The following is a 14,512-nucleotide window of genomic DNA, read 5'->3' as shown; positions in this document are numbered from 1 at the left end:
ATATGGACTTCTAGAAGATGATTGATAAGGTCCCTCGTAAGAGACTGTTAGCTACAGTTGAAACCCACGAAACAGAGGGCAAATTTTTCTTTATTCTTTCATGGGATGTAGGCTTCGCTGGCAAGGCCAGCGTTTGATGCCCATCCTTGATTTGCCCTTGAACAAGGGAAGTTAAGAGTCAACCACATTGCTGTGGGTCTGGAGTCACATGTAGGCCAGACCAGTTAACGATGGCAGATTTCCTTCCCTGAAGGACATTAGTGAACCAGGTGGGCTTTACAACAATCGTTCATGGTCACCATTACTGAGACTAGCTTTCAAGTCCAGATTTATTAATTGAATTCAAATTCCACCTGCTGGCGTGACCGGATTTGAACCCATGTCCCCAGGACCATTAGCCTGGGCGTCTGGATTACTAGTTGTAGTAATTCAAGGGATAGTCTTTCCTACTGCCTATCAAGGGTCACGTGATTGTTCTTGGAGACTCCGACCAATGATCCCTAAGTGTGGGTAATCCTGAGTGGGGCGGGGGGGGGCGCTTTCTAGTGGAGGACTTGGTTCAGGCATGTAGCTTCTGAAAAAGCTCTCTGTAATAAAGTTATCTGCTTCAAGTAGAAACCTGTGCGGGGTACGTCAAGTCATTGAGGTGTCAGCTGTGGCTCAGTTCATAGCACCCTCACCTTTGAGTCAGAAGGTTGTGGGTTCATGTCCCACTCCTGGGGAAAAAAAAACAAGAACTGTGAATGTACTCGAAAGAGTTACATCAAGTCATTTACACCAGTCCAGTGACATTAACACGACACCACCCCGGTGGGAAAAAGTTTGCCTGAGCGGCAGGAGACGGAGTGGAGTTGTGTTGGCACAAATCCGCGGGCCAGCAGCAGAGGCGACTGTAATGAGAGAGGAGATGTGGAACAATTGTGTTTATTGCAGTGATTTGCCCTGACGGTGGAAGCAGGTTGAATAAGGAGCTTTCGAAAGGAAATGGGTGGAATGCTCGAAAGGGAGTTGCGGGGCTCCTGGATGGACTAATTGGATGGTACTTTCAAAGAGAAGGGGATGGGCTGAACGGCCCATGGCTTTCAATGCAGGTCTCTCTCTCTCTCTTTTTGTTAGATCAGACTGGGCTCTGCAATTGGACGCCCAGTCCACGCGTGTTCAGGTTGACACAGTTGTTGAAGAATCAGCATTTACCCCCCCGCGCGTGGGAGGGACTCTCTCTCTGTTGCTTTGTTTTGAAGAGCACTGGGAGATCTGAGTCACACTCATCTCCTCCCTGTACATGCAGCGTTAGGGAGACTTGTTACTCTGCACAAGCCCGGACACTGGCAGGAGGGGAGGCTTTGAGGGGCAAAAAAAGCGGCGACGCATGAATTCAGCCCCACCGCGGCTGAGCCTCGGGAACATGTTTAAGAAGTTCAAGAGGAGGACGGCGCCTGTGAGCAGGAACCGCCAGACCTCCGCCTCTTCCTGCCGGGAGATCGCGGGTGAGACCTACTGCCGACCGCACTTTCTGCACCAGGGTCCGGGAGACACGAGCCAGAACGCGGATCAACAAGTCAGGCCGGTCCTGCTACCCCCCAAGAACAAGAAGCTGCCTTGGCACACGGGCTACGCAGAGTGAGTCCTCCACCAGGAAATGATTTCTGTTCACAGGGGGATAAACTTCCACGTCAAACTTCGTATGTTTAGGACGGGCAGAGTCTCTTTTCCATTCCGACTAAAACCTTACCGAATAATCTTTTACCCAAAACTTACTGAAATAATAATAATAATAATAATTAATAATACAGCGAATCGTTGAAACGCGAATACTACTTAAAGAAAAAAAAAAATTCTGGTGGCATCCTTTCCTCAAAAGAATGTTCTTGAGAGTTGTACCGCCATTCGGCCCATCGTGCCCGTGCTTGGCCCCTGAGAGCCATCCAGTGAACCCCCCCCCCGCTCTTTTGTGAGGTAGGAGTAAGCCATTCGGCCCCCTCAAACCCCCCCCCCCCGCTCTGCCATTCAATAAGATCATGGCTGATCTGACCTTGACCCTCCCACTCCACCTTCTCTCTCTATCCTTGACTTGGTAGTTTAAGAATCTGCCTATCCCAGCCCGTGGCCCAGGTTTCTGGAGTAGAGGATTTCAAAGTTTCAGGCTCTTTCAGAGAAGTAGTTCCTCCCCGTTTCCATCCTAAATGGGCGACACCTTATTCTGAAACTGTGCCCACCCCGCACCCCCCCCCCCCCCCCCCCCGGTTCTAGATTCTTCAGTGTGGGGAGTCCTCTCAGTTTCTACCCAGTCAAACCCTCCCCCCCCTCAGAATCTTGTATTTTTTCAATAAGATCACCTCTCATTCCTCTAAACGCCAATGAGTATAGGCCCAACCTGCTCAACCTTTCCTCATAGACAACCCCTTCATCTCAGGGATCAACCTAATGAACCTTCTCTGAACTGCCTCCAATTCAAGTATCTCTCTGTAATTAAGGATACCAAAACTTGTCACGGTACTCTGGCTGTGGTCTCATCAACGCCCTGTACAGTTTTAGCAAGGCTTTTCTACTTGAGTGCTGCAACTTCCTTGAAATGAAGATTTGCATTCCTAATTACTTGTGCCTGCATGCATGCACCCTTGCAGGCAGTGCATTCCAGATCATCATAACTTCGGGTTCCGAAGAAGAGTCATATTTGACTCAAAACATTAACTATGTTTCTCTCTCCACAGATGCTGCTAGACCAATTGAGTATTTCCAGCACTTTCTGTGTTTATTTCATAACAGCTTACTGTTTGAAACAATTTCTCCTTGTGTCCCCTCCCCTCTTAGGCTCATTCAAATTCTCTCCATTGTGTAATCCTAATAGTCAGCAAGATTTAAAGGTGCACTTGGGAGCTTTCTGTTTGTTCCATCTCATTATTTAACCTTCATTTCTAGCCTTGTTGGCAATTTGCAGTAAAATAATTTCAGTGCTTGTCAATGTTTATTCATCCATAGTCGAAGGGACAAAATAAAATCCTTTCATTTATCGTTAAGTGAAGGACCAAGATTGATTATTGACAGACGCCTAAAGTTTGAAATGGGTAAGGGGAAGTTAAATCAGGAAATAGTGATTATTGGCAAGCTTGGACTTTAACTATTACTGGTTAAAAGGTGATTTAACATATCGGTCCTTTATTCCCATTGTCTCATTTCACCGTCCTTCATTTCACTCGTGAATCACCTTGATGCTTTTTTAATGTTAAAGTTGAGGTATAAATCCAAATCATAGTTGCTTAAAATGGGAAAACAATGAATGAATCACTGGATATTGGGTAAGAAACCACATATTTTTCAAATCTGAAGTTTGAGTTAAGAGCAATATTCTCCAAGCCTCAGAGAATAAGCAATTCCTAGAGAGGTAGAAGAATAAGTTGGAGGAAATACCTTGTATGAAAAGCATATCATTCATTCAGATGGTGATTAATTCATGTTGAAGCTTTAGAATTTCTTTGTTCACTCTCTGATCTTTTCTCCCACCCTTTCACTCATTGTAGGCAAAGTCCTTTGTTTGATACCTTCACAAGTTACAGATCAAAAAACTTGCTGTGTGGAGGTTTTCGAAACTGAGACTTTTTACCAAAATCACTTTGATAGTCGAGGGCCAGATGTTTAAGTTTACCTTTGATGGCTTGAAACACTTCTACCTGATGCTGCTGTGCTTTATAAGACTGCTTGGTTTTACCTAACACCTTAGCGCATGTAAAGCCGACTGAGAAGAGGGCCTTTTTTTTTGAAAAATATACTTTATTCATAAAATATCTGGAAGAACATTATAAAATATTTCTAAATTGCCATCACAAAAGTACAATCAGATTCAACTTTTATCGCGAGGTGCTTCAATACAATCAATGAATATTACAATCATTTCAATATGGTCATTTACAGACAGACAGTCAGTCAGAGTGCAATGGTATTGGGGTTATCAACATACACCATGTTGCACTCTAAGGTGCTTCAATACAATTATATTACAATTAATATTCAATGCATACATTCATTGTGAGCCGTACAGCTCGAGGGGTCTATACCTTTCCCAGCCCATCGGTGCACTATGGCAGAAAGGTCTTAGACAGCGACCTTTCCTCATTGCACCTTTTGCAGCAAGGCCAACAAATTGTGCACCATCTCAACCCACTGTCTTCCTCTGCAGCAAATGCAGCAGAGGCCGCCACGGACCTGAGCCACACCAGGCAACATTTAACAGATAAAAACAAAAAGCTAAAAGCTACTGCAGATGCTGGAAATCCAAAACAAAAACAGAATTACCTGGAAAAACTCAGCAGGTCTGGCAGCATCGGCGGAGAAGAAATCAGTTAACGTTTCGAAGGGCCATGAAGGCTCGAAACGTTAACTGATTTCTTCTCCGCCAACATTTAACAGAGTTGACCACCAAGTCATCATCTTATAAGACAGAAGGCTGCCATCACATCCGCAGGATACCCCAAAGTGTTTCACGTTCCATGTATTACTTTGCAAGTGCAGCCACTATTGTTATTTAGACGAATAAGGCAGTCGGTTTCTGCATAGAAAGATCCCACAAACAGTAAATGAGATGAATGACAGCTCATCTGTTTTTGATTGAGGGATGAACATCGAATAGCTCATGGGCTCATATCTGCTGGTCCATGCAAGCACATGAGTCATCAATTTAACGCATCATTTGAAAGACAGCACTTCCAACAATGCAAGCACCACCTCAGTACTGATGTATGGGCTTGGCTTTTGTGTGCTCAGGTCCTGTAGTGGAACTTGATCCCACAACCCTCTGGTTCAGGTGATAGCGTTATAAACTGAGTCAAGCTGACATTTTGTAGTATTTAATGTCATCTTAATTTTGGGTTTATCATTTTAGAAAATAGTTTATATTTTAGAACCAGGAATTGTGCCTGTGATTTCTCCGCAGAGCGAGCAGGGAGAGAACTCTGACAGCAGAAAGTAATTAAACAGCTCAGACAATAGTTGCCTGCCTGTCTCCTTCCTCCCTCAAGCTCCGATCCAAGAATGGCACATAGAACAACAAGTACAAACTAGTTACAGCATAAAAACAGGCCATTTGACCCAATTGATCCATGCTGGTACTTTTGCCCCACTCAGACCTCCTCCCACTTTTCTTCATCTAACCCCATCAACCTCAAATCCTTCTATTCCTTTTTCCCTCAAGTGGTTGTCTAGCTTCGTCTTAGAAAGCCCATGCTCGTTGCCTCAACTCTTCCATGTGGTAGTAAGTCCCACTTAGAGGAAAAAAAATAGTGAATCTTTTTATTTAAAAAAAGGATTATTTTTAAGATCCGATGACACAAAACTTGGAAGTATTGTGACCTGTGAGGCTAGTGATAGTCTTCAAGAGGATGGTGAAATGGGTGGACACAAAGCAGATTAAATTTAATGCAGAGAAGTGTGAAGTGATACATTTGGTAGGAAGAAGGAGCAACGGCGATATAAAAGGAAAGGGGTACGGGAGCAGAGGGGTCTGGGGATATATGTGCACAAATCGTTGAAGGTGGCAGGGCAGATGGAGAAAGTGGGTAATGAGGCAGATGAGATCCTGGAATTTTTAAATAGAGGCATAAAGTACAAAAACAGAAGTTATGAGGAACCTTTATAAAACACTGGGCCAGCCTCAACTGGAGTATTGCATCCAATTCTGGGCACCACACTTTCGGAAGGATGTGAAGGCATTAGAAGGCATGTGAAGACTTGTGCTCCAGAACTTGCCGCGTCCCTAGCCAAGCTGTTCCAGTACAGCTACAACAGTGGCATCTACCTGGCTATGTGGAAAATTGCCCAGGTGTGTCCTATAAACGAATAGCAGGACAAATCCAACCCAGCCAATTGCAGCCCCATCAATCTACTCTCAATCATCAATAAAGTGATGGAAAGGGTCATCAACAGTGCTATCAAGTGGCACTTGCTTACTGACGCTCAGTTTGGGTTCCACCAGGGCCACTCAGCTCCTGACCTCATTACAGCCTTGGTTCAAGCATGAGACAAAAGAGCTGATCTACCGAGGTGAGGTGAGAGTGACTGCCCTTGACATCAAGGCTGCATTTGACCAAGTGTGGCATCAAGGAGCCCTAGCAAAACTGGAGTCAATGGGAATCGGGGGAAACTCTCTGCTGGTTGGAGTCATACCTAGCACAAATGAAGATGGTTGTGGTTGTTGGAGGTCAGTCATCTCAGCTCCAGGGCATCACTGCAGGAGTTCCTCAGGGTAGTGTCCACAGCCCAATCAGCTTCAGCTGCATCATCAATGACCTTCCTTCTATCATAAGGTCAGAAGAGGGGATGTTCACTGATGATTGCACAATGTTCAGGACCATTCACAACTCCTCAGATACTGAAGCAGTCCTTGTCCAAATGCAGCAAGTCCAGGACAATATCCAGGCTTGGGCTGACAAGTGGCAAGTAACACTCACGCCACAGGAGTATCAGGCAATGACCATCTCCAACAAGAGAGAATCCAATCATTGCCCCTTGATGTTCAATGGCGTTACCATCACTGAATCTCCCACATCCTGGGTTTGCCATTGACCAGAAACTGAACTGGACTAGCCATATAAATACTGTGGCTACAACAGCAGGTCAGGGGCTAGGAATCATGCGATGAGTAACTCACCTCCTGACTCCCCAAAGCCTGTCCACCATCTGCAAGGCACAAGTCAGGAGTGTGATGGAATACTCCCCACTTGCCTTGAATGCAGCTCCCAGAACACTCAAGAAGCTTAACACCATCCAGGACAAAGACAGCCTGCTTGATTGGCACCACATCCACAATCATTCACTTACTCCACCACCAACGCACAGTAGCAGCAGTGTGTACCATCTACATGATGCACTGCAGGAATACACCAAGGCTCCTTTGACAGCACCTTCCAAACCTATGACCATTACCATCTAGAAGGACAAGGGCAGCAGATAGATGGGTACACCATCACCTGGAAGTTCCCCTCCAAGTCTCTCATCATCCTGACTTGGAAATGTATTGCCGTTCCTTCACTGTTGCTGGGTCAAAATACTGGAACTCCGTAACAGCATTGTGGATGTGCCTACACCACGTGGACTGCAGCGGTTCAAGAAAGCAGCTCACCACCACCTTCCCGTGGGCAACTAGGGATGGGCAAAAAGTGCTGGCCTAGCCAGCGAAGCCCACATCTCGTGAATGAATAAAAAATTAATTAAATTAGAGAGGATGCAGAAAAGATTTACAAGAATGGTTCCAGGGATGAGGAACTTCAGTTATGTGAATAATTCAGAGAAGCTGGGGCAGTTCTCTTTAGAGAAGAGAAAGTTGAGAGGAGATTTGAGGGAGGTGCTCAAAATCATGAGATTATGTGGACAGAGTAGATAGGGAGTAACTATTCCCGTTGTCAGAAGGTTGAGAACCAGAGGACACGGATTTTAAGGCAATTGGCAAAAGAAGCAAAGACAACAAAAGGAAAAACAGTTTTTGACAGTGTGTGGTTAGGATCTAGAATGCACTGCCTGAGAGTGTGGTGCAGGCAGATTCAGTCTTAGTTTTCAAAAGGGAATTGGATAATCTGAAGAGAAAATATTTGCAGGGCTATGGGAGGGGGGAGGGAAAGCAGGGGAGTGAGACTAGTCACTCTTGTAGTGAGCCAGCATGGGTGTGATGGCCCGAATCGCTGCCAGCTGTGCTGCAGCCATTCTATGATTCTAATGTGTAGAGAGAACAGGACCATACTTGGCAATAGTGTCCTGCAGTTTAGTTGCCTGACTGCAGCATCTCCCATGGGCTTGTATGCAGGCGATTGTGTTTTGCAGAAGATACTCCAAAGCTCTTGGGGACAAATGTCTGCAGTTGCTGTGGGATTATACCCAGTATGGAGGAATTTGGATGAAGACGAAATTCAAGAAATGTGCTGAAAGACGTATTTAGTTTACGATCTGCTAGCCTCAAGGAGCAGGATACAAGTTTCATGGATGTGTGTGATTCGAAATAAAATTTATGGCCAGCCATGGACCTGCTGCTGAGGTGGTGCAATAGAGAACTTGTTGCAGAGCAATTGTGGAGTTCTGAAAATATTCCCTGATGACCTGACCAAACAAGGACTGGGTTTCCTAGAAAATGTACCTGTTATATGATCATCCTTTATTATGTTTTTTTTTATTCTTTCATGGGATGTGGGCATCACAGGCAAGGCCAGCATTTGTTGCCCATCTCTAAGTGCCCTTGGACTGAGTGGCTTGCTAGGCCATTTCAGAGGGCAGTTAAGAGTCATCTCGAGGCCAGACCAAGTAAGGTAGGCAGATTTCATTCCCTAATGGGCATTAGTGAACTAGATGGGTTTTTAACGACAATCAACAATGGTTTTATGGTCACCATTTCTAGACTAGCTTTCAATTCCAGATTTATTAATTGAATTTAGATTCCACCAACAATCATGGTGGGATTTGAACCCATGACCCCAGATCATTAGCCTGAGTCTCACTACGCACCCTGGAGAGGGCAGAAGGGCAGGGTGAATGCTTAAGCCTTTTACGTGGCCTCTGGCTGGACCCCAAACAACCCTGAGTCAGTCGGGCGCCATTGCATTAGCTTTGGCAGAGAATTAAGCACATTGATGCACAACACAGTGCACTTCAGATCTCATATAGACCCTGCGATGTAGCAAATGTTTTCCAGCTGTTCATGTGGGCCACATTCTAGTCATGATTTTGGCAGCAAAAAAAAAAAATTCTAGAAACTCGAGCTTTAGGTTCAAAACAAAAAAGCAAATTCTTGCCAGTGAGGAACTTGAGAGTTCGTAAATTTCATAGTTAAGGATCTCATTGTGGTGAAATGTGTGGTCGGGTGATAATTTTTTATGTGACTATCAGTGCTGTGACGCTGGATAATAACACCAGAGTTTTACTTGAATGATTGGTAATCAGTGTTGCATGAAGTGGTTCTCAACAGACCAGTGCAGAATTAATACCAACCAGCTGATGCCCTCCACAATTGGTGTTTGACAGTGTGGTGCAAAGTATCTTGAATCAATTGTGTTTTTTTTAATGATGTAATGTGTCAGTCTTTGTTCCTAGAATACGCAACTGCGCACAGGCTTGAAAGGTGCCCTTTGCAGAGCGCTGCTCCGACTGTGCCGAACTGAGTGATTGCTGCCTGCAGCAGTTGTGAAGCTGTAGATTTCACCTCCAGGGTTAGCAGTGGTTGAGGCAGAAACTATGGCCTGGATTTTCGCTCCTAAGATGGGTAGTGCGAGACAGGTAGGGCAAAGTCGGGCCCACTGACCCCAGATGCAGATCGGAGGCAGCCACAGAGGTTGCCGAGTGGCAAGGTGGGCTGTTTAAAAGGCCCACCTTGGTTCTCTGGGACCTCCTCCCTGTTATTTTGTTAAATATGAGGCCCTCATTCCTTGCCCCCCCACCACCCACTCCCCATGTCCCATCCATGTCAACTCATGCCAACCTGTGTTTCCAACCCACAATCAATGGCCCCTCATAACCTCCATGCCAACCTATGCCAACTTAATCCCAACTCATGCCAACCCACCCACCACCCTTTGTCCTTACATCTTTCATGCCAACTCACCCAGTATCCACCTCAGGAGCCATGTTGAGATGGAATAAAATAATGGTGTAAATATCTGTTATGGTTTTAAAAAAAAAAATTCTATTCCTGAAAGCCCATTCAAAACGTTTAAATCCACTCACTTAAATCCCTTATAAAAACAAGCAGGCTTGTAACCATAACCCCACGCCAAATGCAAACAATTCTTTAACCTCTTTGAGCTGTCAATCAAATTGTAAATTTAGAATCCCCCTACTAAGTTAATGTTAGGTTGTGGAAAGCAGTCACTTAATAATGGCATAATGATAGCCCTTGGGGTAATATCAACAAACAGCTATTGTAACTGCTAGAACAGATTTTTTTCAACTCCCACTGACATATATTTTAATTTTAAATAAATTCACAGCTTGACATTTTTATAACTCACTGACATGGGCAGGATTTTTTTAAATTTTAAAGGGCTGGGGATTTCAATAGATTCACAGCTTTACAGTTCTCTGGACCTTATCCTCCCTCCGAGAGCATTTACGACTACTGTAAAAATTTATAACTCCCACACTCTGGGTTAAGGCTCTTGCTACAGTGATAATGGTGTCGCATTCTCCCCTTTCCCCTACCAGCGAAAATGGGATGTGTCAGAGATGGGGTGTAATCTCTGAACCCGGGTCCCACCCACTATTTTTAAAAGCCCACGGAGTCCCCATCGCTCTGTGAAAATCCAGGGCTACGTCAACATTAAATTGACTGGGTGGATGTGGGAACAGGGGTTGAAGGGATATGGGAACAGTGTGGATAAATGGCATTGGAACCAGTTGCTCATGTGGAGGGAAACACCAACACGGACTGGTCGGGCCATTTCCATGCTGTAATGTCTGCACATTTCTGTACATTTTATGCCAAGGTGCCATGAATGAGAGAGCGCAACAGTTTGCTCAAGTTCTGGAACCTACAACCCTATCCGTATTCTTATTTTCAAACAACGCTGGGAGTGTCAGATATTCAGAGGCACGTCTTTGATTTTGTGCCCACGTTTTGCTTTAATAAAATGGAAGAATACTGGCTCAGTGATGTGGAATGTCATTGGGTTGTGGAACTGTCATGCAGGACGAATCACCAAAGAACACTTTCAACTTTTCCAGCATTAATTTCCACAGCTTGACTTATCTAAAAAAAGAGATGTCAAGATGACCATAGGATTTTACATATAAAAAGATTTTCACTTATGGTCGTGCCTTTTGTATCTTCAGGAAGCCCCAAAGTCATCCACAGGCAATTAATTATTATTTAGTTGGGAAACTCTTTCGAGTTACCAACAGTCACAGATTGCAACTCTTTCGAGTACAATCACAGTTCTTGGTTTCCGGGAGTGGGACATGAACCCACAACCCTCTGATTCAAAGGCGAGGGTGCTATGAACTGAGCCACAGCAGCCAATTTGTGCAGCAAGGATTTACAGGTGATACAAGGATAAATAACCAGTTAATCTATCTTGACAGTGTTGATTGAGGGATGGATGTTGGTTGGACAGGATACTGCAAGAGCTGTGTGGTCTTTGCAAAACTGCTATTCCCAGTTCAACAAGCATAGTGGTGGTCATTAGATAAATGGCTAAGCTGAAAGATATTAACTTTGACAATGCAGCATTCCCTCAGTACTACACTGAGTTTTTGGCCCATGTTATGTGCCATTTATTATGAAGTCTAGGTATAGGACTTGTCAGCAAGTTCAGGAGTGTTACCACTGAGCCAAGCTATACTAACATAACAAGGCAAGTTTAAAATTTACAGAGTTTAAAGCCAGGGTAATGTTGATAATTATGCTTTGCTGCACCAAGCCCTGTTTACCCATCAGTCCTGAGCTCACTGACTTCCATCGACTCCCAGCCCACTAATGCCTCAATTTTAAAATTCTCATCTTTCTGTTCATGTTCCTCCACGGCCTCATCCTGCCCAGCAAGCCTCCTCTACCTCTCCTCCTCTAAGTCTGGCTTCTTGTGCACCCCTGTTTCTTTCGTCCCACCATTGGAGGCTCTACCTGCAGCCATCAAGGGTCCAAGACCTGTAATTCCCCTTTGAAACCTCTCCAACTCTTTCCTTCAATAAGCTCCTTAAGACTTATCTCCTTGACCAAGCTTTTAGTCACCTGTCCTAATATCTCCTTCTCCTCATGCCAATTTTTGTGTGAAGCACCTTGGGGACGATTTTCCCTCTAGGCTACGTGGGGAATGAAGGAGCCACACATGCAACGTTGCCTTTATGATGCGCAGTCGTGCATCAGTCTTAAAGGGATTGCACTGCTCACAGCAAACTGAGTTAGAGGGAACTTTGCTTGGCATGTTTTACTACATTTAAAGGAACTATATAAATGCAAGTTGTTGTTGTTTTCAGACTATTCTATTCTGATCTAACTATCTATTTGCATACTTTAAATCATGATCGCCATTTCCAGCATTACTCATGCTGATGGTGGCTGAATTTGAATCATGTTTCCTTTGAGTTTGGAAAATATGTTAGTTCTGCTTTTCTGTCTGGCAGTTCAGAAACTTGAGTTTGGTTGAACGGTTTTCATTCCACTCGCTCTCTCTTTTTAAGCTAACTCTTCATCTAGAGATCTTCAAAGAAAAGACTTTCAAAGGGCTTCTTGACTAATAGGGCAATCTATCAGGAACATAGGCGCAATTAGGGAGGGAATTCCAAAGGTGGTACCTTTAGTTGAAGATGTGGCCATTAATGGTGAGCTGTATGGAGGGTGGAATGCAACAGAGACGAGAGAGCAACAGAGAACTTGGGAGTGTATCGGGAGTGGAAATCTGTTTTACTGCTGAAAGGGGATACAGATAGAGGAAGGTGAGACCATGGAGCAATTTAAATACAAGATTAAGAATTTTAAACAGATATTCAGAGAGATAATTTTGACGGACAGCAGCTCAGATTATATATGGTTAATATGAAGGCTGAGTTCAGGTCTGATAACTCTATTCAATGCCTAATATAAAAATGAGGTTTTTTTTTAAAAAAGTAAATTGGGCTATATTTTTTCAACCATCTCTCACCTCTCTGATTACTCTTGAGTAATAAAGGAAGAATATACCTGTCGACCTCTATTCTTGTGATCTCAGGCAAGCAAAGAAATAACTCAAAATATTGTGACCTCCTATGTTAAATGCTGGAAATTGACACATCCGATGTTTCCAGCCACTGTTTTCAATGCTCAAAAAAACACATTATTCAAAGTATGTAGAAAGAAAATGGAAGAGGGACAACAGCAGATACAGTTACAGCAGCATAGAGATTATATTACTGGACTAGTAATCCTAAAACCTAAACTAGTAACCCAGAGACATGAGCTAAAATCCCACTTGGTAAATTTAAAATCAGTTAACTCAATTTGAAGTAACAGTAATGATGGTGACCTTGAAACTATACTGTTGTAAATACCCAGCTGATTCACTAATGCCCCTTAGTGAAGGAAATCTGTTACTTGGCCCATATGAGATTCTAGACTTAATAGCACGGTTATCACAACTATTCCGAAATCCTATAATCCACTTGGACTGCAGAAATTCAGGAAGGTGTCTCACCATCACTTTAGCAAGGGCAGTTAGTGCTGGCCTTGCCAGTGATGCCCAGGTCCTGTGAATTAAACGTTTTTAAAAGGAAAGCTGGAGCCCAGGGAAATGTATCCCCATCACTGAATAATGGAGAAGAGAGGAGAAAATTGTAGAGGAGGAAAGTGAAGTGACACATAGTACACAGTGAGTGGCAGGTATGTACTTAACTGTTCATATCTTTTCTTTAACATTGTGATTCTCTCTTACAGGGTTATAAATGCCGGTAAAAGTGTTTTCAATGAAGACCAAGCGACCTGTAGACCAATCTTCCTCCGAGAAGCAATTGACATTGAAGAGGAATGGGTCCTTTTGTGCCCAAATGAAGACACTGTGTGTACCACACGTAACAACATGGATTTAGTTGAACTGTTTTGTGTACTGAATGGCAATGACAGATGAGTCAAACAGATGGAGCACAGACATAAGTTCAATGAGAAGAGATGGGGCTTAGTCTGTATAAAGTTGCAGGGAATTCCTCCAGTTTAAGTCAATAGTGACATTTACATGGACTATTGTTGGGAAGCTGGAAAAGAGGAAAAATGTAAGGTTCATTTCGAAGAAAAAAAATCTCGAGGGAAATTCCTCCCAGACCAAATAAGACAATTGAGCAATTGATCCATGTCACCCATGACTAGTTGATCAATGTCCTTAACTCCTTGGCCAGATGTATCCCTTGGAACAAATGTGGAGTTGTTAATGGCCAGAAAGGACTGTTTCTGCGTCCTTCAGACTGATCTGAGGGGTAATTCCCCACTTGGCCTACCATGGTTGAGGTAGCAGCGGAATCTGCTGAGGGAGGTGACAGAGTTGGAATGTTTTTTTTTTAAAGTCAGCTTTTAAATTAATTTTATTTTTTGATCCTTCAATAAAAAAATAACCACTGATTCAGAGGGCAGGGCTCCTTTAAACCTGCAGTCATGACTGACTTTGTTTGCAATGTTACCCCCTCTGCCATATAACGTCCCTGCCTGCAGTTCCAATTTGGTGTGGAGCCCCACCCCTTACTTTTAATTGGCCTCCTTCCGGCTGGATGGCCACTGATTGGCCATCTGATTGAATGAGCTGAGGCAGCAGTGACGGGAGCAAGTGGGCCCCTTGAATTTCCGTTCCACCTCCCTCGCCCTGCTGAGAAATGTAAAATCAGCTCGTTTACTTAGCTGATTTCCTTTTTAATAAACTAACTTGCATTGTTCAGTTCTCTTTAGGCTAAGTAATTTGGTGAAGGTTTATTGGAGAGCCAAATTGTGCACATCCAACGAAAAGGAGTTGGTTTGAGAAGCATCATGGTCTCATTCTATGTCCTTTAGAAAGTGATACCTTCACAGAAAGGTGTTTAGCAAAGACTGTGG

The 14,512-nt window shown here is 43.9% G+C and overlaps 1 protein-coding gene across 1 annotated transcript in view; it reads left to right on the top strand.

Annotated features, from left to right (window-relative positions):
• The first annotated feature begins 1,256 nt into the window (after positions 1-1,256).
• Positions 1,257-14,512, top strand: part of LOC144681534 (protein phosphatase 1M-like) — a 28,392-nt gene continuing 15,136 nt past the window's right edge. Inside the window, exons 1-2 of the mRNA XM_078543184.1 lie at positions 1,257-1,620; positions 13,373-13,493. Coding sequence (XP_078399310.1) covers positions 1,370-1,620; positions 13,373-13,493 — 372 coding nt within the window. The 5' untranslated portion in view covers positions 1,257-1,369. The remainder of the gene's footprint in view (positions 1,621-13,372; positions 13,494-14,512) is intronic.

This window comes from Cetorhinus maximus, chromosome 6 (assembly GCF_964194155.1).
Source record: "Cetorhinus maximus chromosome 6, sCetMax3.hap1.1, whole genome shotgun sequence".
NCBI classification, from domain to species: Eukaryota; Metazoa; Chordata; class Chondrichthyes; order Lamniformes; family Cetorhinidae; genus Cetorhinus; species Cetorhinus maximus.
Note: the sequence above shows the minus strand (reverse complement) of the source record. Positions and strands in the feature narration are given on the sequence as shown.